The sequence below is a fragment of the Melospiza melodia genome, chromosome 1, assembly GCF_035770615.1.
Source record: "Melospiza melodia melodia isolate bMelMel2 chromosome 1, bMelMel2.pri, whole genome shotgun sequence".
NCBI lineage: Eukaryota > Metazoa > Chordata > Aves > Passeriformes > Passerellidae > Melospiza > Melospiza melodia.
In genome coordinates, this window is record NC_086194.1 from 174,669,381 (window position 1) to 174,696,598 (window position 27,218).

At 56.2% G+C, this 27,218-nt stretch overlaps 1 protein-coding gene across 22 annotated transcripts in view; it reads left to right on the forward strand.

Moving 5' to 3' along the window:
* The window catches only part of SCRIB (scribble planar cell polarity protein), a 140,125-nt gene that overhangs the window by 104,338 nt on the left and 8,569 nt on the right, over positions 1–27,218 (forward strand). For 9 of the 22 annotated variants that reach the window (XM_063175652.1, XM_063175788.1, XM_063175684.1 and 6 more), the window contains 14 exons: positions 1,402–1,470; positions 5,156–5,206; positions 7,152–7,193; positions 7,961–8,092; positions 10,137–10,250; positions 11,809–11,856; positions 12,927–13,092; positions 15,015–15,183; positions 16,963–17,052; positions 19,268–19,453; positions 21,846–22,055; positions 22,726–22,865; positions 23,046–23,083; positions 24,175–24,249. In XM_063175652.1, coding sequence (XP_063031722.1) covers positions 1,402–1,470; positions 5,156–5,206; positions 7,152–7,193; positions 7,961–8,092; positions 10,137–10,250; positions 11,809–11,856; positions 12,927–13,092; positions 15,015–15,183; positions 16,963–17,052; positions 19,268–19,453; positions 21,846–22,055; positions 22,726–22,865; positions 23,046–23,083; positions 24,175–24,249 — 1,530 coding nt within the window. The remainder of the gene's footprint in view (positions 1–1,401; positions 1,471–5,155; positions 5,207–7,151; positions 7,194–7,960; positions 8,093–10,136; positions 10,251–11,808; positions 11,857–12,926; positions 13,093–15,014; positions 15,184–16,962; positions 17,053–19,267; positions 19,454–21,845; positions 22,056–22,725; positions 22,866–23,045; positions 23,084–24,174; positions 24,250–27,218) is intronic. The other 13 variants (XM_063175721.1, XM_063175773.1, XM_063175669.1 and 10 more) reach the window with 9 other exon arrangements.

Sequence of the window (27,218 nt, forward strand, 5' to 3'; positions counted from 1 at the left end):
GGTTTAGCTCTTCCTAGGAATTTCTGAGGTGTGTAGCCAGGTGAGCTTAGCAAGGTATCTGGAATCTGTGCTCCAGTATAAACTTCAGGCTTGGTGTCTCAAATATTGATTTTATCCATCTGGCCGGTGCATGGTATTAGTGACTGGGAGCTGTAGGTTTGCCTGAGTAGTTCCCTAAATCCCAAATGACCTGCCTCTACCTTGAGGCATTAGAAATGCTTGTGCAAGGTGTTCCTGATGCTGCAGTGGGAGTGCAGGTGGTTCCTGGGATGCTGCTCTCTGCAGTGCAGGTGGTTCCTGGGGTGCTGCTCTCTGTTCAGCTGCTGGCAGCTGCGCCCCAGTGCCAGAGGTTCCTTTAGGAGCCAGGAGAGCCCTGTGTCCCTGCATCCAGGAATGGCATTTTCTGCTCAGTGTCAGGGTTGCTCTGGGAGCCAGCAGGGCCCTCTGTGCCTGCATCCAGGCTTTCTTTGCTCTGTGTCTGTGCCCAGGAGCTTTTCCTGGAGCTGACCCTGCCTGTGAGGGCTGTGGGAGTCAGGGAGGAGGAGGAGGATTCCTGGGAATGCCGATGCTGTAACCCGATCCAGCTGGGATGCGATCCGGTGTTTAAGCTCATTCCCTCGCTGCTCCTGGTGCTTTCTGGCATGTGCCGCCTGCTGCTGGGCCCTGCTAGCCTTGCTCCCTTGTGAAAAACGCCAATCACTTGTTTTTGAAATTTTAGTAGTAATAAAATGGTTATAAAAATAGTAATACAATTAGAGTAATAATAATTTGGAAAATTTGAATTAGGACAATATGAGACAATAAAGACAAAGAGTTACGGACAGTCCGGGTATCTTTTCTGGGCAAAATAAGCCCGAAAAGGACCCATGTTAACAGAGGATTAACCCTTAAAAGCAACAGCCTGTTGCATATTCATACACCTCATGCATGATGAATAAATTCCATTCAAACACAGGATTCTGTCTGGGCAGTGTCAGCTGCTTCCTCTGAATCCTGACAGCACCTTTGAGGCAGGAAGAAGTTCATTTCTTCTGATAATGGAGCAATAAATTCTTTGTCTCTGAAAGATTCAGGTGTCCTGTGGCTGCTATCTCGCTGCGAGTCCTTTCTTTAAAAATAGTATCCTACATAGCATTGTTTCTATTTTAACATTTTTTATAACCCAAAACTATATTTAACACACTACTTAAGAGAATTAATACAGCATTACTTTCTAACACAACACCAGTTAATATTATGAATGTAATATTCATTTTAATATTTGCGAAAAGCCAATTATAAAATACGCATTTTTCACATCGCTGGATGTGCAGGGTGTCCCGTGCCCCTGGGCTGCACAGACCCCTCCTACCATGCAGTGACTCTGGAGCTCTGTCCTGAGCTTTGTTTTCTCTCTTTCAGGCTCCCGTGGGCGAGTCTGGCGCAGGGAATTGCAGGCGTGAATCCCCCTATTCCCCCAGCAATCCTCAGGTGAGCCTGCCCCCAGCACCGGGGGTGTGGGAAGGGCAGGGGGCACTGCCGGGGGTGCGGGACAGAGGGGGCTGAGGGCGATTCCCACCCTGGAGTGCCCCTGTCAGGGTGGAGGGGCTCCATCACAGCAGGCACCCAGAGAGCAAGGGAACAGCTCCCTCCCTCAGAGTGTCCCAGAGAGCCAGGAGGGTAATTAGCTGCCCTGAATGAGCTCTGAGGGGCAGCTTAATTGCAGAGGGATGAGGGGGGGCTACAACATGTAGTTGTGGGTTTTTTGGGAATGGTCTTTTTGGACCAGTGCCCTGCACAGAGATTCTTTAATTCTGGCAACTGGTGTCTGGTTAGAAACGGAGGGTCAGGGTTTGGGTCTGTAAACCAGGGCTGCAGGGGATGCTTGGGTGTCTGTGTGAGCCTGGTGTGGTTAGAAATGGAGGATCAGGGTTTGGGTCTGTGAACCAGAGAGGATGCGTGGTGCTCTGTGTGAGCCTGGTGTGTGGTTAGAAATGGAGGAGTTGGGATTTGGGTTATTAAACCAGGGCTGCCCAGGCCTGCAGGGGATGCCTGGCTCTCTGTGTGAGCCTGGTGTGGTGAGAAATGGAGGGTCAGGAGGGTCAGGGTTTGGGTCTGTAAACCAGGGCTGCAGAGGATGCCTGGTTCTCTCTATGTGAGCCTGGTGTGGTTAGAAATGGAGATTTGGTTCATTAAACCAGGGCTATCCAGGCCTGCAGGGGATCCCTGATCCTCTCTGTGTGAGCCTGGGGTGTGGTGAGAAATGGAGGAGCTGGGATTTGGGTTATTAAACCAGTGCTGCCCAGGCCTTCAGGGGATGCCTGATCCTCTCTGTGTCAGCCTGGTGTGGTGAGAAATGGAGGAGTTGGGATTTGGGTTATTAAACCAGGGCTGCTCAGGCCTGCAGAGGATCCCTGGCTCTGTGTGAGCCTGGTGTGGTGAGAAATGGAGGATCAGGAGGGTCAGGGTTTGGGTCCGTAAACCAGGGCTGCCCAGGCCTGCAGAGGATGCCTGGCTCTCTGTGTGAGCCTGGGGTGTGGTGAGAAATGGAGGATCAGGGTTTGGGTCTGTAAACCAGGGCTGCAGAGGATGCCTGGTTCTCTCTATGTGAGCCTGGTGTGGTTAGAAATGGAGATTTGGTTCATTAAACCAGGGCTGCCCAGGCCTGCAGGGGATGCCTGATCCTCTCTGTGTGAGCCTGGTGTGGTGAGAAATGGAGGAGTCAGAGTTTGGGTCATTAAACCAGGGCTGCCCAGGCCTGCAGGGGATGCCTGGTGTGGTGAGAAATGGAGGATCAGGGTCTGGGTCTGTAAACCAGGGCTGCAGAGGATGCCTGGTTCTCCCTGTGAGCATGGAGAGCTGCTGGCCAGGAGCTGGAGGGATCCTGCTGCTGCCTCTTCTGGCTGACCCTGCCCTCAGGATCCTGCTGCAGCTCCTTGCCAGAGGCTTGCCCTCTGCAATGGGAAGAATCTTTGCTTTTGTAGCTTCTTGTAGTTATGATACTTTTTGAACAATCCTTTTTTTAAGGATTTTTCTCTTTGAGAAGCTGAGAGGCTTCAGGAATAAAATGTAAACAGTAATTATTTGTTGTTGGTGAATGTAGCAAGTAGATCTGTGATTGGTTTTATGTTTTTAATTAATAGACAGTCACAGTCAGCTGGCTCGGATTCTTTGTCCGAGCCACAAGTTTTTGTTATTCTTTTTTTTTTAATTATTATTTTTAGTCAGTTTTTTGATTATTTTTTTTATTTTTAGTATAGTTTTAGTATAATATATATCATAAATATATATTAATATATATTTATATTATATCATCTATAATATATATAGTATAATATATATTATAAAATAATAAACTTTTTGAAACATAGGGTTATATTTTTGGGTTTTTTTTTATTTTTAGACTTCTGTGAACACTGTCACAACTTCCGATGATTTTTTCTTTATAGACATTACCTCTTATCCCTTGACATTCATATTCCTTATTTATCTGATGATTTTTGTCTGTATAAATAATTAATATAAACATTACCTTTTATCCCTTGACATTCATATTCCTTATTTATCTCTGAACTTTTCAGTATCCTTGATCCCCTTGTCCATCCCATGACATGAGGTACCACAGCTCAGTTGAGCCTTTGGAAGTTAAATGAATTTAAAGAGATTTTTACATTTTCCCTTTGCAGTTGTTGCCCATTACTGGGTTTATGCTGGGGCTGGAGTGAATTGCCAATTGTTCTTTGTTCTCTGTCCTTTTGGGTCTGTTGGTTCCTTTTGGAGTCCAGCTGTTCTCCAGCTGTTCTCCCCCAGCTGTGGCAGTTCCCTGCTCCATGTCAGCTCTGGGGCTGGGCAGGAGCTCGGGGTGAGGCGGCTGCTGGGGCTGAGCAGCAGGAGCAGCAGGCGAGCGCAGCCTCTGTTCCCTCTCAGCCTGTCCCCATCTCCCTCAGTCGTGGATCATTTTAAATTGAGTGTTCAGCAGGAGCCCAGCACCATTGGGAGGCGGTGTCACAGCTGAACTGTTCCAATGCACTTTGTTCCAGCTGTGTTTCCCTGTTTACATTTCTGACAGCTGCTGTGGTTTTTGTAAGTTTTCCTTTTATCACCGGTGCCAATTCTCTTTATTTCTTTGAGATAATTTCCACAGACTCCCAGGATGGTTTGGGTGGGAAGGGACCTTCAGGACACTTTCATTCCAGCCCCTATCATGGGCAGGGACACCTCCCACTGTCCCAGGTGCTCCCAGCCCTGTCCAGCCTGGCCTGGGGCACTGCCAGGGATCCAGGGGCAGCCACAGCTGCTCTGGGCACCTGTGCCAGGGCCTGCCCACCCTTGAATGAAATAATTTCTTCCCAAAATCTCATCCAACCCTGCCTCTGTCAGTGGGAAGCCATTCCCCCCTGTCCTGTCCCTCCCCAGCTCTCCTGGAGCCCTTTAGGGCAGTGCAGGGGCTCCGAGGTCTTTTCCAGGCTGAGCAGTCCCAGTTCTCTCCTTCTCCAGGATTCAGGAGTCTGCACTTTCAGGTTGCTGCTGCAAAGCAGAAGTTCCGAGGAATTTTGTCTCTTACTCTCTGGCTCCATCTGTTTTTTAATGTTAATTCTTTGATTTCAACATCTTATACTCCAGGCAGAATCGACTGGCTGATTTCGGAGAATTATGTTAGTTAATTAATTAATTAATTAATTCAGAGAACAATGTTAATTCTTTGATTTCAACATCTAGTACCCCAGCCAGAATTGACTGGCTGATTTCAGAGAATTCCTTGAGGGAAATGGAATCCTTGGTCCCGAGTAGGGATTATAAGGGTTGAGTAGGCACTGTGAGTAGGCACTGTGAGTAGGCACTGTGAGTAGGCACTGTGAGTAGGCACTGTGAGGGTTGATTAGGCACTGTGAGTAGGCACTGTGAGGGTTGAGTAGGCATTGTAAGGTTTGAGTAGGCATTGTAAGGGTTGAGTAGGCACTGTGAGGGTTGAGTAGGCATTGTAAGGGTTGAGTAGGCACTGTGAGGGTCCTGCCTGGCCTGAGCTCTGCATGGGGCTGGGGGAGGCAGGAGGTGTCTGTGCTGGGTCTGGGGGTTCCAGGCAGGGCAGGGGGCTCCCCTCGGGCTCCTCTCCCCTGGCAAACCCAGTCTCTCCTTTTCTCTCCCATTCTCTCCGTGCTGCTGCCCCTCCCCACAGGTGCCCACAGCCCCCCGGGCCCCTCACCTGGCCGGCAGGGAGACACGCTTTGTAAGTGCTGCTCATGGTGTGCAGTGCTGTGTAAGTGCTGCTCGAGGTGTGCAGGGCTGTGTAAGGGCTGCTCAGGGTGTGCAGGGCTTTGTAAGGCTTTGTAATGGTTTACGGCGCTTTGTAAGTGCTGCTCGAGGTGTGCAGTGCTGTGTAAGTGCTGCTCATGGTTTACAGCGCTTTGTAAATGCTGCTCATGGTTAACAGCGCTTTCTAAGTGCTGCTCGAGGTGTGCAGTGCTTTGTAAGGGCTGCTCGTAGTTTACAGTGCTTTGTAAGTGCTGCTCATGGTGTGCAGGGCTTTGTAGTGCTGCTCATGGTGTGCAGTGCTGTGTAAATGCTGCTCATGGTTTACAGCGCTTTGTAAGGGCTGCTTGAGGTGTGCAGTGCTGTGTAAGTGCTGCTTGTGGTTTACAGTGTTTTGCAAGGGCTGCTCGAGGTGTGCAGTGCTTTTTAAGGCTTTGTAATGGTTTACGGCACTTTGTAAGGGCTGCTCATAGTTTACAGTGCCTTGTAAGTGCTGTGCAGGGCTTTGTAAGCGCTGCTTATGGTGTGGAGTGCTGTGTAAGTGCTGCTTATATTGTGTAGTGCTGTGTAAGTGCTGCTCATGGTTTACAGCGCTTTGTAAGTGCTGCTCGAGGTGTGCAGGGCTTTGTAAGCGCTGCTTATGGTGTGCAGGGCTGTGTAAGTGCTGCTCATGGTTTACAGTGCTGTGTAAGTGCTGCTCATGGTGTGGAGCGCTTTGTAAAGGCTGCTCTTCTAAGTGGTGCTCACGGTATGTGGTGCTGTGTAAGGGCTGCTCATAGTTTACAGCGCTGTGTAAGTGCTGCTCGCGGTGTGCAGCGTGCCCCTGCACGGCTGCTGCGCTGGCACCACGGCCCATGGGCACCCAGCATCCCCACGGGGAGCCCTTGGGGGTCCTGCCATCGCCCTGGGGGCCGCCATCCCCATGGGATCCACACGGGCACCTGGCCATCCCCACTGGGGCCCCACGTGGACCCAGCATCTCCATGGCATCCTGGCATCTCCTCGGGGGCTCAGGATCCGCACGGAGACCCAACATCCCCACGGGGGCCCAGGATCCCCACAGGGTGCCCTGGCATCCCCTGGGTCCCCCAGGGAGCAGCACCCCGCTGGCACTCGAGGCACCAGGGGCTGCTCCCCGTCAGCTGCTGCTGTGGTGGCACCACGAGTGCTTGGGAAGAGCAGGGGGGACAGCTTTGCTCGGGCTGGGGCAGGTGTGCAGGGTGGCCATGTGCCTTGGGGATGTGCCCAGGGGATGTGCCAGGGACCGGGAGCAGGGGATGTGCCCAGGAATGTGCCAGGGAATGTACCAGGGACCAGGAACAGGGGATGGGCCATGGGAATGTGCCCAGGAATGTGCCAGGGACCAGGAGCAGGGAATGTGCCCAGAGCAGGGGATATGCCCAAGGAATGTACCAGGGGATGTGCCAGGGAGCAGGAGCAGGGGAAATGCCCAGGAATGTGCCAGGGAATGTCAAGGGAGCAGGAGCAGGGGCTGTGCCCAGGGCCAGAGCTGTCCCAGCGTTGGGCTCAGAGTTTGGAGATGTGCCCAGGGAGCAGGAGCAGGGGATGTGCCCAGGGAATGTGCCAGGGAGCAGGAGCAGGGAATGTGACCTGGAGCAGGGGCTGTGCCCAGGGAATCTGCCCAGGGAATGTGCCAGGGAGCAGGAGCAGGGACTGTGCCCAGGGCCAGGACTGTCCCACAGCTGGGCTCAGGGTTTGGAGGTTTGCAGAGAGCTGTGAGGGTCTCCTCACACAGCACAGGGGCTGGGAGAGGCTCGTGCAGGTGGGCTGTGCTCACCTGAAGAGACAGGGACTGGGGTTCTGTGGCACCTGGAGCTCCCCTGTGGCACAGGGTGGGCAGTGGGGCAGGGGTAAACAAAGGCTTCCAGACTCCAGATTTACCCCTGTGTTTCTGTTTGCAGGCTTCCATTAGCTTCATCACATCGCAGGATGACAGTAAATCAGTGAGTACAGCTGCTGTGAAACCTGACTGTGCTGTCCCTGTGCATCCCCCAGCACTTGGAGCTTGTTCCTTCCTCCTCTTGTCTCCTAGTCTGTCTCCTCCAGTCCTCCACTATGCCTCGAGTTTGTACAAATGCATCAGGTCTCAGATAGGGTCCATGTGAAAACCCAGTCGAGCTGTTTTTGCAGCTTTTATTGCTGTTTCCCCTCCTGCAGGTTTTGCTGCCTTACCCAGTCCCTGTGCCACTCTCTCCACTTGCAGGTGCTTTGCTCACTTTCACACAGCCTCCAGCAGTGATGGTGACATCTAGGAGAGGTTTTAGCCTCTCACCTCTGCTCCAGTAACTGCATTTCTCATCAGAGCCAGCCTGGTTCACTTCCATCCACAGCTTGTGCCAGTTCCCATATTCCTGGCTGATGTTTCCCTCCTTCCATCCCTGGTGCTCTCATTTTCTGAGCTTGGTCACACTCACCGTACCCTGCCAACCCCTGTAGCTGCTGCTGGTCTGGCAGGTGCTTCCTTTGGTCCTTCCTTCTGTTCTCTGCAGTGCAGTGGTGCTGTGTAACCCTTCCCTGGCTGAGTCTCATTTGGTGTTGGCTCCTGCAGCTGGAACAGCAGCACAGCCGAGGAGAGAAGTGGGGATGCATGGATTTGCATGGGTTTGTTTATTCAGCTGCATGGCAGACACCTGGCTGCCCTAACTGCTTGTTTCTCTTCTCTTTGTGCCCCTTGCCCTCCTGTGCCCTGCCCACGCTGCCCTGGCACCAGCAGACCAAGCCTGGCGTCATCCAGCCGCTGTCCCGCGTGCGACCGAGCGCCGCTGTGGCACTCAGGGCCGAGGAGGGGGACAGCCCCAACCCCTTCCAGCAGCCCCAGCCCTGCTTCAGGACCCACAGCTCTGTAAGTGCCCAGGGAGCCCTCCCCAGAGCCCTGTGGCTGCCCCGGGTGGTGCAGTGCCATGTCGGGGGGCAGGAACCCTCCCGGAGGTGACCCTCTGCATGGTCACCACGTGCCTGGTCACTGGTTTGGTCACCACGTGCCTGGTCACTGGTTTGGTCACCACGTGCCTGGTCACTCTGGTGTGCTGACCACGTGCCTGGTCACTCTGGTGTGCTGACCACGTGCCTGCTCAGTCTGGTTTGGTCACCACGTGCTTGGTCACTCTGGTGTGCTGACCACGTGCCTGGTCACTCTGGTGTGCTGACCACGTGCCTGCTCAGTCTGGTTTGGTCACCATGTGCCTGGTCACTCTGGTGTGCTGACCACGTGCCTGGTCACTCTGGTGTGCTGACCACGTGCCTGCTCAGTCTGGTTTGGTCACCATGTGCCTGGTCACTCTGGTGTGCTGACCACGTGCCTGGTCACTCTGCTTGGTGACCATGTGTCCTGGTCACTCTGCTTGGTGACCATGTGCCTGGCCACTCTGGTGTGCTGACCACATGCCTGGTCTCTGGGATTTGGTGACCACATGCCTGGTCACTCTGGTGTGGTCACCACGTGCCTGGTCACCCTGGTTTGGTGACCACGTGCCTGGCCACTCTGCTTGGTGACCACATGCCTGGTCTCTGGGGTTTGGTGACCACATGCCTGGTCACTCTGGTGTGGTCACCATGTGCCTGGTCACTCTGGTTTGATGACTGTGTCTCTGGTCACTCTGGTGTGGTCACCGCATGCCTGGTCACTCTGGTGTGGTGACCACATGTCCTCATTGTTTTTGAAAGGTTCATGTTTCTGGGGCTGTTTGTTGATGGGGGAGAAAAATTCAGGTGTTTTTGTCTTTGTCACGAGGCAAGACCTGTGTCCCTTCCTATAAAAGTGGAAGGAATAGTGGAAGGTGTCCCTGCCTGTGACTGGATGGGCTTTCGGTCATTTACACAAACCATGCTGGGTGAGATTCCATCAATCCAGCCCTTCTATCCCTGCTGGAGCTGGTGCAGTGGGATACCAGAGATATCAGAGACCTGATTTGCAGGCTGTACAGAACCCATGGAATGGGCATGGCTCACATTTCACAGCTCTCCTGACCTCACTGTGCTGTGCTTTAGCCCATCAGACAGCATTGTTTAACCCTAGTCCAGCACTAAGAAGAGCCAGAACCAGAACTGGATTGGTGCAGCTGGAGGGATGAGCAGCTGGAGGGGATTTCCTCCCCAGAGGAGGAGGAGGAGGAAGGTTTGGGTGCCGTTGCCCCCCACCCTTCCATCTCCGTGGTGCTTAGAGCAGGACCCCCAGTGCTGCAGGGGCTGGGTGAGGGAGGGACCAGCAAAGACAGGACAGGACCAGGAAGGTCCCCTCAGACCTTGTCAGATGTGTAAGTGTAATTCTGCAGAGGAAAATTTGGGATCAAAGGCAGATCTCCTCCCCATCACAGATCCCTGGATCAGATCCTGGAAACACAGGGTGCTTTGGGTTGGGAGGGACCTTAAAAACAGAGACACCTTCCACTAGAGGGGCTCTTGTTCAGCTCTAAATAGAAATCAATGTGTAGCTGTCCAGTTCTAGCCCACAAAACCCTGATTCGGGTAGGTTGAATTGGGTGTAAATCCTCAAGGACTGGGACAGCAATGTGCCCTTGGCCAGAGGATGTGTCACAACATTCCCATCGGGTCAGTGAAGGTCTGTGCCACCAAAAGCACCATTCCTTCCCTGTGCATGGAACAGAACAGGCTGTGACCCTCGTGCTGCTGTCACAGTGTGTGTGCAGTGCTCTGCTCCTGGTGCTCCTGCCCAGGGCTCAGCACAGAGGCTGAGATTGCCTTCCCAAGGCTCACAGATCCCTCACGTGTTCCCTGACCTGTTCCTTCCATATCCCCCTCACCAGGCTCTGCAGGCCAAGACTCAGGCTGTGTTTCCCCCGAATGGGTTTTCCCCCCACCTGTGCTCACCTGTGCTCACCTTTGCCTCCTGTCTGTCTGTCTGTCTGTCTGTCTGTCTGTCCCTGCAGCCAAAGCCATCACCGCCGTCGCCACCATCCCCTGACGAGGTGCCCATCAATGTCAAGCAGGCCTACAAGACCTTTGCAGCAGTGCCCCTGTCCCAGCCCCTGCTGGGGACACAGGTAACCCAGCCCTGGTGGCACCAGCCCGCCCTGCAGGGACAGCTGGGGACACGGCCAGGGCCCGGGGGAGCTGGAAGGGCTGGGGATGGGATGGTCACCCTGGAAAGGCTCTGGTGATGAGATGGTCATCCTAGCAGGGTCCTGTGTGGATGGTGCAGATCCACAGGGCATCCATCCTGGCAGGGTCTTGTGGTGGTGAGGGGATGGTCACCCTGGCAGGGTCCTGTCTGTGCCAGGTCCTGTTGGAGTGTGTGGGTGGTGCAGATGTTCATCCTGGCAGGGTCCTGTGCTGGATTTGGAGTGTATGGGTGATGCAGATGTTCATCCTGGCAGGGTCCTGTCTCTGTCAGGTCCTGTTGGAGTTGGAATGTGTGTAGATGGTGCAGATGTTCATCCTGGCAGGGTCCTGGCTGTGCCAGGTCCTGTTGGAGTGTATGGATGGTACAGATGTTCACCCTGGCAGGTTCCTGTCAGGTCCTATTGGAGTGTGTGGGTGATGCAGATGTTCATCCTGGCAGGGTCCTGGCTGTGCCAGGTCCTGGAAGCTCCTGGAATCTCAAGCATTGTTGTTCTCCCTGGACATTGGGATACTGATGTACAACCACGCAAAGGAACTCTGAAATTCCAGGTTCCAGGGCCAGGCTAAACCTGTGCTGAGACATTTTTGGGTAGATTTTGATTTTCACTGGGACTCTTCCTTTGCCTGCCATCTAGCTGAATCCTGGAACAGTCCAGGCTAGCTGAGGCCTTGGAGGTCACTGCCTCAGTTCCCCCTGCAGAACAGGGCAGCCTTGAGTGCTGGAATCCTGGAATCCCACAATCCTGGGACGTCCTGAGTTGGAAGGGACCCACAAGGATCATCAGGTCCAGCTCAGGACACCCCCAGGAACCCCACCATGGGCCTGAGAGCGTTGGTTGAACATCTCCCGAGCTGTAGGAGGTTGCTCAGGCAGACCCACTCCAGTTCTGAATTCTGAATTAGTTTTTGGAGTGTTTGGATAAAGCCAGAGATCATCTCCTTGCTCTCTCTTTGTGGGTCATTTCAGTTTGTCTAATTGTAAAACTTCCTTATTTTCCATAACTAGTTTGCAGTTCTCAGTTTGCCCCTATGGATTCCTGGTTAACAGATGGATTTTGGGGATCAGTTTCCTCCCTCTGAAGTTCTGTTCATCCAACATTCTGTTATGTATCCCAGTAAATACAGATTTCATTCCTTCTGATGGCATCTCTGCTTCTTTAAAGTAAATTTTGGGTGGTTTTGTCTTTGATGCAAGCAAAGTGTGAGTGGCTCCTGCCAGCTCCTGTGACTCCCCTCCAGCCCCTGCTCCTGTTTGGTGCCTGTTTCCTGTGATTTTCAGTTTCTCCCTTTCAGGAGTTGTCACACCTGGTTCTGTTTAACCCTCAGTTTACCATAAATCCTCACTCCTGACTATTGCTGAGCCTTGTTAAATCTGTGTGAATTCAGGGACAGTTTGGGGACCTGTGTCAGCTGCCTGGCCTTGGGGCACAGGGCTGGAACCTTTCCTTTCGGAACATGCTTGTTTCTCTGTGTCCTTAGGAACTGTCTGGTCAGAGCAGCACAGAAAACACCAAAATGGCCTTGGAGGTGGGTGCTGGGAGTCATGGGGGTGTGGGTGGGGTGTGATGGTGGTCACAAGGGTTCTTGGATGGGGGAGGAGATGAGAATGTTGGCTCCATGTTCAGAAGGCTGATTGATATATGTTACATTACTAAAGAATAGAAGGAAAGGTTTCCTCAGAAGGCCAGCTAAGAATAGAATAGAATAGAATAGAATAGAATAGAATAGAATAGAATAGAATAGAATAGAATAGAATAGAATAGAATAGAATAGAATAGAATAGAATAGAATAGAATAGAATAGAATAGAATAGAATAGAATAGAATAGCAAAGAGTGAATAACAAAGGTCTGTGGCTCTGACAGAGAGTCCAAGCTCTCTGGTCTGTGGTTGGCCATTAATTGTAAACATTCAAGATGGCCCAATCACAGACACACCTGATGCATTCCACAGCAGCAGATAACCATTGTTTCCATTTTGTTCCTGAGGCCTCTCAGCTTCTCAGGAGAGAAAAATCCTAAAGAAAAGATTTTCACAAAAAGATGTCTGCGACAGTGGAGGGATGCGGCAGAGTGTGGGAGGGCTGGGGAGGAGCAGGAGGAGGAGAGGAGGGGGCACAGTGAGAGCTGAGAGGATGGGGCAGAGTGAGAGGAGGGGGCACAGTGGGAACTGAGGGGATGGGGCAGCTGGCAGAGCAAGGGATAGGGTGGCATGGGGCTGGGTGGGCAGTGCTGGGGCTGAGTGGGCAGTGCTGTGGCTGGGTGCCCCCTGTCCCTGTGTGCCCCCTGTCCCATGGTGTCCCTGTGTGCCCCATGGTGTCCCTGTGTGTCCCTGTGTGCCCCCTGTCCCATGGTGTCCCCGTGTGCCCCATGGTGTCCCTGTGTGCCCCCTGTCCCTGTGTGTCCCTGTGTGCCCCCCTGTCCCTGGGTGTCCCCGTGTGTCCCCCTGTCCCTGGGTGTCTCCCTGTGCCCCCTGTCCCTGGGTGTCCCCGTGTGCCCCCTGTCCCCGTGTGCCCCATGGTGTCCCCGTGTGCCCCCTGTCCCTGGGTGTCCCTGGGTGTCCCCGGGTGCCCCCTGAGCAGCGTTCTGGCCCTTGCAGGTGGCCGCCCACAGCCCCAGGGGCCAGCACAGCCCTGAGCAGAGGTCCTTCCGGGAGAGGCAGAAGTATTTTGAGATTGAGGTGAAGCAGCAGCACCTGGACAAGCCTCCCAAGCGCGTGTCCCTGGTGGGGGAGGACGACCTGAAGAAGATGAAAGAGGAGGAGGGTACGTAGCAATGTGTGCTCAGAGGGTTGTCCTGCTAAGGGATTCCTTTGCCACAGAAATGCAGTGCTTCCAGAAGCCCCTGGGTGGTTATTGTAAGGACTGGGAATGATCTGAAGTGAATGCTGAGCAATTCTGTGCATGCTGCACTGATACTGCCTGGGTTGGTGCAGTGCTGTAGTTTCGGGTGTCCTGTATCATGGAATCACAGGAGGGTTTGGGTTGGGTTGGAGGGACTTTTAACCCACTCAATGCCACCCCTGCCATGGGCAAGGACTCCTTGCCTCAGACCAGTGGCTCCAGTCTGGCCTGGAACACTTGCAGGGATGGAGCAGCCACAGCTGCTCTGGGCAGGGTCCCTTCCCAAAGCCATCCCTGCAGCCATCCCCCCTCCAGCCCTGTGTCCAGAGCCCCTCTGGGTGCTGCAGGGCTGCAGTGAGTCCTGCCCGCAGCCTTCTCCTCTCCAGCTGAGCAGTTCAGCTCTCACAGAGCTCTCCCTGCAGGGCACAGGGCATTCCAGGCTCCCTGCTCTGGGCTCTGTGCCTGCAGCCTGCAATGAACACTTGAGGGACGTGTGTAAGGCCCCTGCACACAGTGGGGCTGTGCCAGCCCCAGGTGAGTGGCACCCTCACACGGGACCAGCAGCAGAGCTCAGAGCTCACTGTGCTGCTCCAGGGCTGCACCAGGAGCTGCATTGCTGCTCTCCTTTGTGTTGTCATTCCCTCTTGCTTGAGAGTTCACAGAATTCACAAAATGACTCGGTTGGGAGAGACCTTAGAGATCATCGAGTCCTACCCATAGTTGCTTTAGGAGATGATAAGGAACAAGGTGAAGTGGACAAAAGCATTTTTACTGAGCTCTCCAGCCACTCCTCTCCAAAGCGTACCTGAACCTGGCATTTGGTTCAGTTTCATGCCAGTAATGGTTGCCCAGTGTTCCAGCCTGTCTGCACCCTCCTGTAGGGCTCCATGGCCCTTGAGAGAGCCACCAGCAGCTCTCAGTTTGGCATCAGCAGGAGTGTTCCTGTTGCATTCAGCTCCTGCAGAATGCAGAAAAATTAATTTATTAATAATTTTAATATTATTTTTATATTTTTAAGAATTTTAATTTATTTTTAATGTTTTTTCTTTTTAATATTATTTTTATCTTTTTAAGATTTTTAGTCTTGCCCCAGGGCTGAGCCCTGAGGAGCACCCCTGTGTGACCTGCAGGACACCTGCCCCAGAGCTGCCTGCTCCTGTCCCCTCTGTTCCTGACCCTCTGGTGATGGTGTGCTCACCAGCAGAGCTGTCTCAGGGCCGCTGCCACGCATGGGGCCAGCACCAGCATCCAGCCTTGGCTCCTGCAGGAGGCATGGGGCAGATGCAGGCTGCCAGGGCTCTTCCTTCCCTCTGGGAAAAGGGCAGGAGAAACTGTGCCCAGTTCCAGGGTGAGGCTGAGAGCACTGGGAAATCTGCTGGAAACCTGCCCTGGGTGTCCAGGGATGGAAATCTGGTGGATAAGGAAAGGGGGAGCTGAGGAAACCATGCACAGTTTGTTGCATCACTGGTGGAAGTGTGGAGGAACAAAGGTGTTCATGGAGAGGGGATGGACTGAAACCAGCCCAGACTTGCAGGGGTGAGAAGGACCTGCCCAGAGGTTCCATCCTGGGGAATTCAGTGTCAGGACGGAATCTCTTGGGGGTTCAGTGCCAGGACCTGCCCAGAGATCCCATCCTGGGGGTTTCATTGTCAGGACCCCCCCACAGGTCCCGTCCTGGGGGTTCATTATCAGGATCTGCCCACAGTCCCACCCTGGGGGTTCAGTGCCAAGACCCCCCCACAATCCCTTCCTGGGGGTCTCATTGTCAGGACCCCCCCACAATCCTGTCCTGGGGGCTCAGCCAGTGCTCTCAGGTGTGTGATCTGCCTCCCGTGTCCCTGCAGCCCGCAAGCTGCAGCAGCAGCGAGCCCTGCTGCTGGAGGAGGAGGCTGAGGAGGAGGAGGAGGAGGGCAGGCGGGCGCCCCAGGCCGTGCAGTCCAGCGTCATCATCGAGGGCGTGGAGTACAAGGTGGAGAGGCTGAATGGGAGGAGCAGCCAGGCTCCAGCAGCTCGGTAAGGCAGCACCCTTGTTTTGCAGAGATAACCAAAAACTCCACAGCTTTGTGCAAGTTGTAAAGCTGGTATGTTTATTATTACATGTGGAGATTGCTCTCCTTAAAAGACATGGGAACTTCAGGTCCCTTTTTATCCCCCTCTCAAATACATATGCATACAATTTCACATTAGGTTCATGCATATTCATTTTTACAATTTTTGCATGACATTTGCCACTAGTTCTTCTTTACCAGAAATAATTCCTAGGTCAGGCTGGCCTGCTCTCACAGCAGTCTCTCTGTCTCTATCATCCTCTGTCTCCCTCCTTCTCTCTGTCCTTCACTGAAGCAGTTTCCCTGAGCCTAGGTTTGCAGTCAGGTTACATAGCTGTGTTTTCTAACCACAGACTCAAAGATGTGCGTTCCACCTAAATCCAAATGGATTTCTACTCTGGAGAATTTCTGCTCTGTCTCACCCAGGGCAGGCAGCCCTGCACCTGCCACGGGCAGAGAGTCCCAGGAGCTCTCAGGGCACAGAGCTGGCACAGATTTCTGCTTCAGAAAAGGCCAAGCTTTACATCTCACTCTTTCCAGGGAGCAGCTCCTTCACCTGTGCCCCAGGGTGTGGAGAGAGGTTGATTTTAGAGAGGTGCTTCAGGATAAGCTGAATGATAAAGTGATGCTAAAACAGATTTGGGTTTTTTAGGCTTGTTTCCCCATTCTCTGGGACTTGGCCTCCAGGTTACCTTGATGGTTTTTTCTAATTCTTGGGCATAGAACAGCGGAACGAGAACAGGGTTCTGAAAGGCTCCAGATAAATTCAGAATGCACTGAAGTAAAGCTGAAGCTGTCCTTATCTGCCTTTGAAGCCTTTGGCACAGACAGTGTGCTCTCCACAAACACATCTCGGTCACAGTCGCAGAACACTCCCTGGCACTGCAATCTCATTTCTCTCTGTTGTTTCTGCCCAGTCTCACTGGAGGAGCTTCTCACATCACAGTGCCCTGAGACTGCCCCTGCCCCTCTGAGCTGGGGCAGCTCCAAGGAGGAAAGCAGTCACACACAGCCCCTTGGTTCCCTGGGAGCCCCCCTGATCCCTCCTGTTCTCATCCTGAAACATGGCATGCTGAAGGACAGGAAGCCTGGCTCCATCAGTTGTTTATTATTTATGCTTGGATGCAAGGGAGGCAGTGGAAGAGGCTGAAGTTGTGTTTCTTGAAATATTCTTCCTCATGCTGGAAGAGAAACTGAAATTTAATTAAAATAAACTTGAGCAGTAAAAATCAGAGCTGGGTGTCACCATAAACTGAGCACCCCCAGCTCTCCCAGCCAGCTCCATAGCCCATCTCATGGAACAACTTAAAATAATCAAATTAATTTGTTAATGAGGGTGTAAAATCAGGATCAGGTGACAAGGGTTTCCAAAGGGAATCTTTCTTGGGCTCCTCTGTTTGGAATCCTTTGTGCCACATCTAACAAAGCCAAGAGTGAGGTCCTGCTTCCCAGGACTGAAGGGTGAGATCCAGAGGAAAAGAAAGCTCAACAAATATCTTTATTAGGAAAACTGAGGAAAGATTTGTGTGTGTGTGTGTGTGAGTGGCTGGGTGGCCTGCAGGTGCAGGAAATGAGTTCTGCTATTCGTGTGGATGTTCAGGAGATCCCACAGGAATGTTCACAGCAGTGATCACAGAGCGCTGTGACTTCACCCTGGAGCAGTTGTTGCTCTCCTGGGGTGGAGCTTCACCCTTGGCTGGGTGTGCAGCCCGTGGTGCTGCAGCTCACAGGGCTCTTTCTCCAGGCCCTTGGAGCTCAGTGAGAGCAGCAGCTCACAGAGGAATTCCCTGGAGGAGGGCATCAAGCCTGAGCACAGAACCAACTCCATGTCGGGGTGAGTGGGGTAGGGGCTGCCAGGGAAGGGTCTGGGGGAGGCAGGGAGGGGAACTGAGCAGAGCCAACCTCATGGAACCCAGCGCGGGTTGGGTTGGGTTGGGTTGGGTGGGAGGGAGGGACCTGCAAGCCCCTCTGGTTTCAACCCCCTGCCTTTCGGTGTGACCGTGTTCACAGGGCTCTGAGGATGAGGGAAGTTATGAGGATCTGACTCCATGTTTCAGAAGGCTGATTTATTATTTTATTATATATATTGCATTAAAACTATACGAAAAGAATAGAAGAAAGGTTTTCATCACAAGGCTGGCTAAGAATAGAAAAAGAAGGAATGATAACAAAGGCTTGTGGCTTGGGCTCTGTGTCCGAGCCAGCTGTCTGTGATTGGCCATTAATTAGAAACAACCCCATGAGACCAATCACAGATGCACCTGTTGCATTCCACAGCAGCAGATAACCATTGATTACATTTTCTTCCTGAGGCCTCCCAGCTTCTCAGGAGGAACAATCCTAAGGAAAGGATTTTCATAAAAGATGTGTGACACTGCGGGGGGTGCTCCCAGGACAATCCAAGCCCCGTCCAGCCAGAAACTCCTTACAAGGAGCTGTCCTGTGTCCTGTGTCCTCCCCATCCATGGCAGCCCGTGCCAGTGGCACCAGGCAGGTGAGCGGAGCTGCCATGGCACGGGGCACAGGGCAGGTGAGCAGAGCTGGCAGGGGCAAAGGGCAGGTGAGCAGAGCTGGCAAGGGCACAGGGCAGGTGAGCAGAGCTGGCAGGTGAGCAGAGCTGGCAGGGGCACGGGGCAGGTGAGCAGAGCTGGCAGGGGCACGGGGCAGGTGAGCAGAGCTGGCAGTGACACAGGGCAGGTGAGCAGAGCTGGCAGGGGCACAGGGCAGGTGAGCAGAGCTGGCAGGTGAGCAGAGCTGCCATGGCACGGGGCAGGTGAGCAGAGCTGGCAGGGGCAAAGGGCAGGTGAGCAGAGCTGGCAGGTGAGCGGAGCTGCCATGGCACGGGGCACGGGGCAGGTGAGCAGAGCTGCCATGGCACGGGGCAGGTGAGCAGAGCTGGCAGGGGCACAGGGCAGGTGAGCAGAGCTGGCAGGTGAGCAGAGCTGCCAGGGCACGGGGCAGGTGAGCAGAGCTGGCAGTGACACAGGGCAGGTGAGCAGAGCTGGCAGGGGCAAAGGGCAGGTGAGCAGAGCTGCCATGGCACAGGGCAGGTGAGCAGAGCTGGCAAGGGCACAGGGCAGGTGTGCAGAGCTGGCAGGTGAGCAGAGCTGCCATGACGCAGGGCAGGTGAGCAGAGCTGGCAGGGGCAAAGGGCAGGTGAACAGAGCTGGCAGGTGAGCAGAGCTGGCAGGGGCACAGGGCAGGTGTGCAGAGCTGCCATGACACATGCCAGGTGAGCAGAGCTGGCAAGGGCACAGGGCAGGTGTGCAGAGCTGGCAGGGGCACAGGGCAGGTGCCCCCAGGTGCCCCTGCCTGCCAGGTGAGCCCTGCAGCCCCTCAGAGCCCCCTGTCCCCTGTGTACCAGGTTAACCCCTGCGGAGCCTGGTGCTCCTGTGCACAGAGGGGCAGGTGAGCAGAGTTCCCAGGGCCGCAGGGCAGGTGACCCCGGGTGCCCCTGCCTGCCAGGTGAGTCCTGCAGCTCAGGTGTGCCCAGGTGAGCCCCACAGCCCCCTCAGAGCCCCCTGTCCCCTCCGTACCAGGTCAAACCCCATGGAGCCCAGCGCTCCCGTGCAGAGAAGGGCAGATGAACAGAGCTGCCATGGCACGGGGCAGGTGTGCAGGGCTGGTAGGTGAGCCCTGCAGCCCAGGTGTGCCCAGGTGAGCCCCTCAGAGCCCCCTGTCCCCCGTGTACCAGGTTAACCCCTGCGGAGCCCAGCGCTCCCGTGCGCAGAGGGGCAGGTGAGCAGGGCAGGTGTGCCCAGGTGAGCCCCACAGCCCCTCAGAGCCCCCCTGTCCCCGTGTCCCAGGTTATCCCCCGTGGAGCCCAGCGCTCCCGTGCGCAGAGGGGCGGGTGTGCAGAGCTGGCAGGTGAGCCCAGGTGAGCCCAGGTGAGCTCCTCAGAGCCCCCCTGTCCCCCGTGTCCCAGGCTGTCCCCCGCGGAGCCCGGCGCTCCCGTGCGCAGAGGGGCAGGTGAGCAGGGCAGGTGAGCAGGGCAGGTGAGCCCAGGTGAGCCCCACAGCCCCTCAGAGCCCCCTGTCCCCGTGTCCCAGGTTATCCCCCGCGGAGCCCGGCGCTCCCGTGCGCACGGCCAAGGCAGAGCGGCGGCACCAGGAGCGGCTGCGGATGCAGAGCCCCGAGCTGCTGGCCCAGCAGGACAAGGACAAGGACAAGGAGCTGTCCCCGGCCGAGCGCCGCGCCCTGGAGGCCGAGAAACGCGCCATGTGGAGGGCAGCACGGTGAGCCGGGGCTGCCGGTGCTGCGGGAGGAGAGGGGCAGCTCCGGGCTGGGGAGGAGGGCAGGGACACTGGGGAATGGAGGGTGCTTTTACTGGGCAGGGCTGGTCCCGGGTGTGGGGATTAAAGGGAGGGAAACCGGGGAGTGGGGGATGCCTTTACTGGGCAGGGCAGCTCCTAAAGGGAATAAAACCGGGGAATGGGGATCCTTTTGCTGGGCAGAGCTGCTCCTAAAGGAGTAAAACTGGGGAGTGGGGCATGCTTTTACAGGGCGGGACAGCTCCTAAAGGAGTAAAACCAGGGAATGGGGGATCCTTTCACACAGCAGGGCAGCTCCTAAAGGGAATAAAACCAGAGAATGGGAGATCCTTTCACACAGCAGGGCAGCTCCTGCACATCTGGCACCCAAAGGGTGTAAAACCAGGGAATGGGGACCCTTTCAGGGGCAGATGTCGAGGGAGGCTGTGCAGGATCTGTCCAAGCCCTGGCTGAGCCCAGCCCTGCACAGGGGAGCTCCCCATGGACACAAACCCAGCTGGGTGCTGTGCTGGCTCTGTCCTGCCCTCACACACCATTCCCACCTTGTTTGTGCCCCTTTCGGAATGGTGTCACTGAGGCTGCAAGGTCACACATCCAAAAGGAAAAATGGAACTTCTCATTTCCACGGTAGCTGGGCTGGACATCCTGCTGCAGCCAAGAGTGGCAGGATCTGGCCATTCCCATTCTTACCCACACGAGCTGTTCCATCAGCCTTGAAAGAGTGGAACACTGCCAGGGATCCAGGGGCACCACAGGATTCTCTGGGCACCCTGTGCCAGGGCCTCACACCCTCCCAGGGAACAATTCCTAATGCCCAATATCCCATCCAGCCTGGCTTTGGGCACTGCCAGGGATCCACAGCTGCTCTGGGCACCCTGTGCCAGGTCTGCCCACCCTCACAGGGAACAGTTCCTAATGCCCAATATCCCATCCAGCCTGGCCTGGAACACTGCCAGGGGCACCACAGGGTTCTTGGTCACCCTGTGCCAGGGCTGCCAGGGAAGGATTTTCCGAGGTCCCCTCCAGCCCTGCCCCTCTGGCAGGGGGAATCCATTCCTTCCCCCTTGTCCTGGCACTGCAGGCCCTTGTGCCTTTCTGTGGGACAGGAGGGACTGTTCCCTGCTGCCCCAGATCTCCAGGAGGATCCAGGGCTCTCAGGGCCCCTTTTCCAGCTCTGGAATGGGCACAGGATTTTGGCCAGGTCCTGTCTGCAGGGGAGGTGCTGCCCTGCCCCACTGGGGGGCTCAGCCCCACCGCCCCACTGGGTTTGTTCCTCCCTCTCTGACCTCCTGTGTTTGCTTCTCTCCGGTTCTCTGCTCTGTGCTGTCACTCGTGACCCTCACTCTGCCCTCCTTGGGCTCTCCTTGCTGTCCCTGTGCCATCAGGGCCCTGCCAGGATGGGGATGCCCCTTCCCCAGCACCCCTGTGCTCTGTGCACACACAGCCCCAGCTCACACAGGGGTTCTGGGCACACACAGCCCCTGGCACAGCCATGGAACAGTTTGGGATGGAAGGGACCTGAGGGTTTGTCTGGTGCTACCCATGACATGGCAGGGGCACCTTCCCCTGTGCCAGGCTGCTCCAAGCCCCGTCCTTGGGCACTGCCAGGGATCCAGGGCCAGCCACAGCTGCTCTGGACACCCTGTGCCAGGGCTGCCCACCCTGCTAGGGAACAATTCCTAATTCCCAGTGTCCCATCCAGCCTGGCCTTGGGCACTGCCAGGGATCCAGGGGCAGCCACAGCTGCTCTGGGCACCTGTGCCAGGGACTCACACCCTCACAGGGAACAATTCCTCATATCCAATATCCCATCCAGCCTGGCCTTGGGCACTGCCAGGGATCCAGGGGCAGCCACAGCTGTTCCCTTCCCTGGGGCTGGAGCTGTTCCTGGTCCCTCTGTGGGGCTGGAGCTGCTCCTGGTCCCTCCCTGGAGCTGGAGCTGTTCCTGGTCCCTCCCTGGAGCTGTTCCTGATCCCTCCATGGGGCTGGAGCTGTTCGTGGTGTCTCCATGGGGCTGGAGCTGTTCCTGGTGTCTCCCAGCACTGGGAGGTGTCCCCTGGATGTGGCCTGGTCCCCTGGATGTGGGCACTGATGGGTGCTGCTGTTCCTGGGCACCATCCCAGGCTGCCCCAGCAGTGCCCATTGCTGGGTGGGATCAGACCTGGGACCAGCCCAGCCCAGGCTGCCCCGTGTCAGAGCCGAGTTTCCCCTGCCCAGGGTTTGTTGCTGTATCTGTTTCTTTCTTTTCCTGTTCTTGTCTGCTGCAATGTTCATCACCATCATCTCTTCCTCTCCTCCTCCTCCTGTTCCTGTCCCTCCTGTCCCTCCTGTTCCTGTCCCTCCTGCTGCTCCTCAGATGTTCAACCCTTGAAGACAGTGTTAAGCAGTACGAGCAGGACCTGGCCAGGAGGCTGTACCAGTCCAGGCAGAGAGCAGCTGCTGCTGCTGCCCCAGGGCAGAGCCAGCCCTCGAGAGCCACCCCTGGGGCAGGAGGAGGCCAATCCAGGTGTGCACAGCTGCATGCTCCTGTCTGTGTCCCCAGGCCAGGGTCAGGAGGCCAATCCAGGTGTGCACTGCCCTGCCACAGCTGCATGCTCCTGGCTGGGGGCTCCTGGGGCAGGACCAGGCTGGGCCCTGGTGTGACCCCAGAGAGCAGGGGGGTGCTGGGGCTGATGGGGAGGAAGGGACAGACACCTCTGATGTCTCACAGCTGTGGGGAGGAAGGGACAGACAGCTCTGATGTTTCCCAGCTGTGTCACAGGGTCACAGAGGGGTTGGAAGGAACCTTAGGGATCACCCAGTTCTACCTCCTTCCACACCTTTCACTATCCCAGGGTGCTCAGGGCCCCATCCAGCCTGGCCTCCGTGCTCTCCTGCTGGCACAGGAGGGTCCAGGTGCAGCACAGGGCAGGGTGAAGCCCCAGCACTGATCCTGCCTGTGTGATCCTCACAGTTCTGTCCCCAGCTCAGGTCCCTCTCCTGTTTTTTGGCACTCTGGGGCTGCCCACAGTGTGCTGGTCCATAGCTCCAGGCTCTGTGTGTGTGGCACAGGTGCTCCCAGGTGTGTTTGGGTGGCAAAGGACAGCCCAGCTGTGCCCCTGCCTGCCCTGGGGACCCTGGGGGGTTTGTGCTGAGCCCAGGGCTCTGTCCCTGCTCTGTCCCTGCCCTGCAGGGTGGCCCTGCGCCCTCAGCAGCACTCACAGCTCCTGTCCCTGCCCTCTCCCCGTTCCTGGCAGGATGAAGTCCCTGGAGCAGGACGCCCTCAAGGCCCAGATGGTCATTGCCAAGTCCAAGGAGGGCAGGAAGCGCAGCCCCCTGGAGCAGCTGGCGGAGTCGCCGTCCCCCGCGCCCACGCCGTCACCCACGCCCATGGAAGGTACGGGGCAGGGACAGGGGGCAGTTCCTGCTGATAGGGGGCAATTCCCTCCTCCTGGGGGCAATTCCCTCCTTCTGGGGCCAGTTCCCTGCTTCTGGGAGGGGGGCAATTCCCTGCCTCTGGGGGCAATTCCCTGCTTCTGGGAAGTCACTGACTGTGCCCTTCTGTCCCCCCCTGCAGATTGCAGCCCCAGGAACGTCACCTCCCCAGGAAGGCTGGTATGGTGTTCTGCTTGCCTTTGTCCCCTTTCCCAAACCCTGCCATTCCTTTGTCCCCTTTCCCAAACCCTGCCATTCTTTGTCCCCTTTCCCAAGCCCTGCCATTCCCTGGTTGTTCAGGCTGGTGTGGTGTTCTCCTGCCTGCTTTTGTCACCTTTCCCAACCCCTGCCATTCCTTTGTCACCCTTCCCAGATCCTGCCATTCCCTGGTTGCTCAGCTCTGCTGGGAGCTCTGGGCCCCTCTCAGCCCTTGCTGCATGGTGCAGGAAGGGAGGGGATCTGTGGATGGAGCTTGGCCAAACTCCTGGCCAGAGGAACTCCCCCCCTTACTGCAGCTCCCAGGGCACATCTGCTCTCTGTCCCCTGTTCTATGGAGCCATCCTTTCTGTGCAGCTTCACCTCCTGGTTCAGAAAGGTTTCCACCAGGTCCAGAAAGCCTTTCCCTGGTTCAGAAATCCTTTCACTTCCCCTCAGGGACCTTGGCCCTGTGTTTCCCCAGAGCACAGGGCAGACCTGCAGCTGCAATCAGCATTTTCCCTTTCCTAGCCCTGAGTGAAAGCCATGGGGCTCTGTAGCACAGCCCTGTAAGAACTGGGACAGAGCAGGGAAAGCAGCTGCAGGGAGGGAGCCTTGTCCTGCCAGGCCACCCCATAACCCAGCCCTGGGTGAGGTCCTGACTCTGCCCTGGCTGTCAGGAGCCTTGCCATGAATTTCCCCAGAACCAGCTTTGCCCCCTGCCCTGGTGTGCATTGACATTTCACTGGGGCAGGGGATGCTTCCTCTGGGGCTCACACCCCTCCTGCCCCCAGGAGAGCTCCAGGGCAGTGTCACAGGGCTGTCCCACGTCCCAGGGCTGTCCCAGGACTGTCCCACATCCCAAGGGTGTCCCAGGGCTGTCCCACATCCCAAGGGTGTCCCAGGGCTGTCCCACGTCCCAGCTCTGTCCCACATCCCCTGCCCAGGCTCTCCTGCCTCTCCCTCTGCCCCTGCTGGGCTCTCTGCTTGCCTTGCTCATCGTGCTGCTGCCTCTCCAGCCCTCCCTCTCCCTCACTCTCTCTTCTCTGTTTCTTCCCTTCTGCTGTCCCTTCTAGTCAATGTCTGAAAAGAAGTTTGACTACCGGGAATTTGCTGCTATTCCTTCCTCCAAACCTGTTTACGAAATCCAGGTACAAACTGCATGCTGAGCCCCCTCTGCACAGCCCAGGCCCTGCTCTGGTGCAGGAGCTGAGGCTGAGGGGTTTGGGGAGCCCTCTGCAGAGCCCTGGGGCAGGGACACCAGTCCTGCTGAAAACTGGGGGCTGCCTGGAGCCCCCAGCCAAGAGGAGTTGGGGAAAGGTTGGTCCGGGGGGTTTTAAAATGAATGACAAAAGCTTTGCAGATAGAAAACAGCTCCATCTTCACCAGAATGGCTCCTGAAATAGTGTTAAGTGAAAGATGAGAACTGAAAGGGAAGAAAAAGTGACAGAAATGATGGCTAGCAAATGCCAGATTGGAGCATATGTAACTTGCAGCTGGGCTGTGCCTGTGTCCTGCAGCTGGTGTTCTCAGGCTGTAATCCTGCTGGCAGTGAGCTGTGGGGTCAGCACCTGGTTCTGAGGGTGAGAGTCACGCTGAGGTGCTTCTCCTTCCTCACATGGGCTGTTCTGAGGTTGAGAGCCACGCTGAGGTGCTTCTCCTTCCTCACATGGGCTGTTCTGAGGGTGAGAGCCACGCTGAGGTGCTTCTCCTTCCTCACATGGGCTGTTCTGAGCCCTTCTGTCATGGGCTGCCAGCTCTGGAGGTGACCCTGACCCCTGGCCCTGCCCTGGGGCCACTGGAACCAACTTTGTAGGGCTGGGAGCTGAAACGGGGTCAGTCAGGCCTGGTGGCATTGGTGACAGCTGAGTTGGGCAGGTTCCCTGTGTCTGAAGGGTTTGGGTGGGTTTTTGGTGTCTGAAGGGGTTCTGGGTGGGTTTTTGGTGTCTGAGGGGTTCTGGGTGGGTTTTTAGTTCTGTGTGCAGAGCATGAAGCAGATTCAGGGCATGGAGAGCCAGCAAGCTCTGCCACACTGGGGGAGAGCTCGCTGTAGGGACACAAAGGTGTCACTGCAGACACAAAGGTGTCACTGCAGACACAGAGGGGACACAAAGGTGTCACTGCAGACACACAGGGGACACACAAAGGTGTCACTGCAGACACAAAGGTGTCACTGCAGACACAGAGGGGACACAAAGGTGTCACTGCAGACACAAAGTGGGGACACACAGGTGTCACTGCACACACAAAGGTGTCACTGCAGGCAGGCTGGCTGTGTCAGAGTGCACTGTGAGGATTCTCAGGCACTCCTGCTTTATTTGGTATCTGTTCTTCACTGACGCCTGTTCCTCGTGGTGGTGCTCTGCTCCTGGAATCATCCCTCATTTTCCTGCAGTGCCTCCCTTTGGGATGTGCCCTCTGCAGTGCCTCCTTTGGGATGTGCCCTCTGCAGTGCCACCCTTTGGGATGTGCCCTCTCCAGTGCCTCCCTTTGGGATGTGCCCTCTGCAGTGCCTCCCTTTGGGATGTGCCCTCTGCAGTGCCCTCCTTTGGGACGTGCCCTCTGCAGTGCCTCCCTTTGGGATGTGCCCTCTCCACTGCCTCTGTTTGGGATGTGCCCTCTGCAGTGCCTCCTTTGGGATGTGCCCTCTGCAGTGCCACCCTTTGGGATGTGCCCTCTGCAGTGCCCTCCTTTGGGACGTGCCCTCTGCAGTGCCTCCCTTTGGGATGTGCCCTCTGCAGTGCCTCCCTTTGGGATGTGCCCTCTCCACTGCCTCTGTTTGGGATGTGCCCTCTGCAGTGCCTCCTTTGGGATGTGCCCTCTGCAGTGCCACCCTTTGGGATGTGCCCTCTGCAGTGCCCTCCTTTGGGACGTGCCCTCTCCAGTGCCCTCCTTTGGGATGTGCCCTCTGCAGTGCCACCCTTTGGGACGTGCCCTCTGCAGTGCCCTCCTTTGGGACGTGCCCTCTGCAGTGCCTCCCTTTGGGATGTGCCCTCTGCAGTGCCTCCCTTTGGGATGTGCCCTCTCCACTGCCTCTGTTTGGGATGTGCCCTCTGCAGTGCCTCCTTTGGGATGTGCCCTCTGCAGTGCCACCCTTTGGGATGTGCCCTCTGCAGTGCCCTCCTTTGGGACGTGCCCTCTCCAGTGCCCTCCTTTGGGATGTGCCCTCTGCAGTGCCACCCTTTGGGACGTGCCCTCTGCAGTGCCCTCCTTTGGGATGTGCCCTCGGCAGTGCCCTCCTTTGGGATGTGCCCTCTGCAGTGCCACCCTTTGGGATGTGCCCTCTGCAGTGCCCTCCTTTGGGACGTGCCCTCTGCAGTGCCCTCCTTTGGGACATGCCCTCTGCAGTGCCCTCCTTTGGGACATTCCCTCGGCAGTGCCCTCCTTTGGGATGTGCCCTCTGCAGTGCCTCCCTTTGGGATGTGCCCTCGGCAGTGCCACCCTTTGGGATGTGCCCTCTGCAGTGCCACCCTTTGGGATGTGCCCTCAGCAGTGCCTCCCTTTGGGATGTGCCCTCTCCACTGCCTCCGTTTGGGATGTGCCCTCTGCAGTGCCTCCCTTTGGGATGTGCCCTCTCCACTGCCTCCGTTTGGGATGTGCCCTCTGCAGTGCCACCCTTTGGGACATTCCCTCTGCAGTGCCTCCCTTTGGGATGTGCCCTCTCCAGTGCCTCTGTTTGGGATGTGCCCTCTGCAGTGCCACCCTTTGAGATGTGCCCTCTGCAATGCCCTCCTTTGGGACATGCCCTCTCCAGTGCCACCCTTTAGGACATTCCCTCGGCAGTGCCCTCCTTTGGGATGTGCCCTCGGCAGTGCCCTCCTTTGGGATGTGCCCTCTGCAGTGCCACCCTTTGGGATGTGCCCTCTGCAGTGCCCTCCTTTGGGCCGTGCCCTCTGCAGTGCCTCCTTTGGGACGTGTCCTCTCCAATGCCCTCCTTTGGGACGTGCCCTCTCCAGTGCCACCCTTTAGGACATTCCCTCTGCAGTGCCACCCTTTGGGATGTGCCCTCTGCAGTGCCCTCCTTTGGGATGTGCCCTATGCAGAGCCCTCCTTTGGGATGTGCCCTCGGCAGTGCCTCCCTTTGGGATGTGCCCTCTGCAGTGCCCTCCTTTGGGATGTG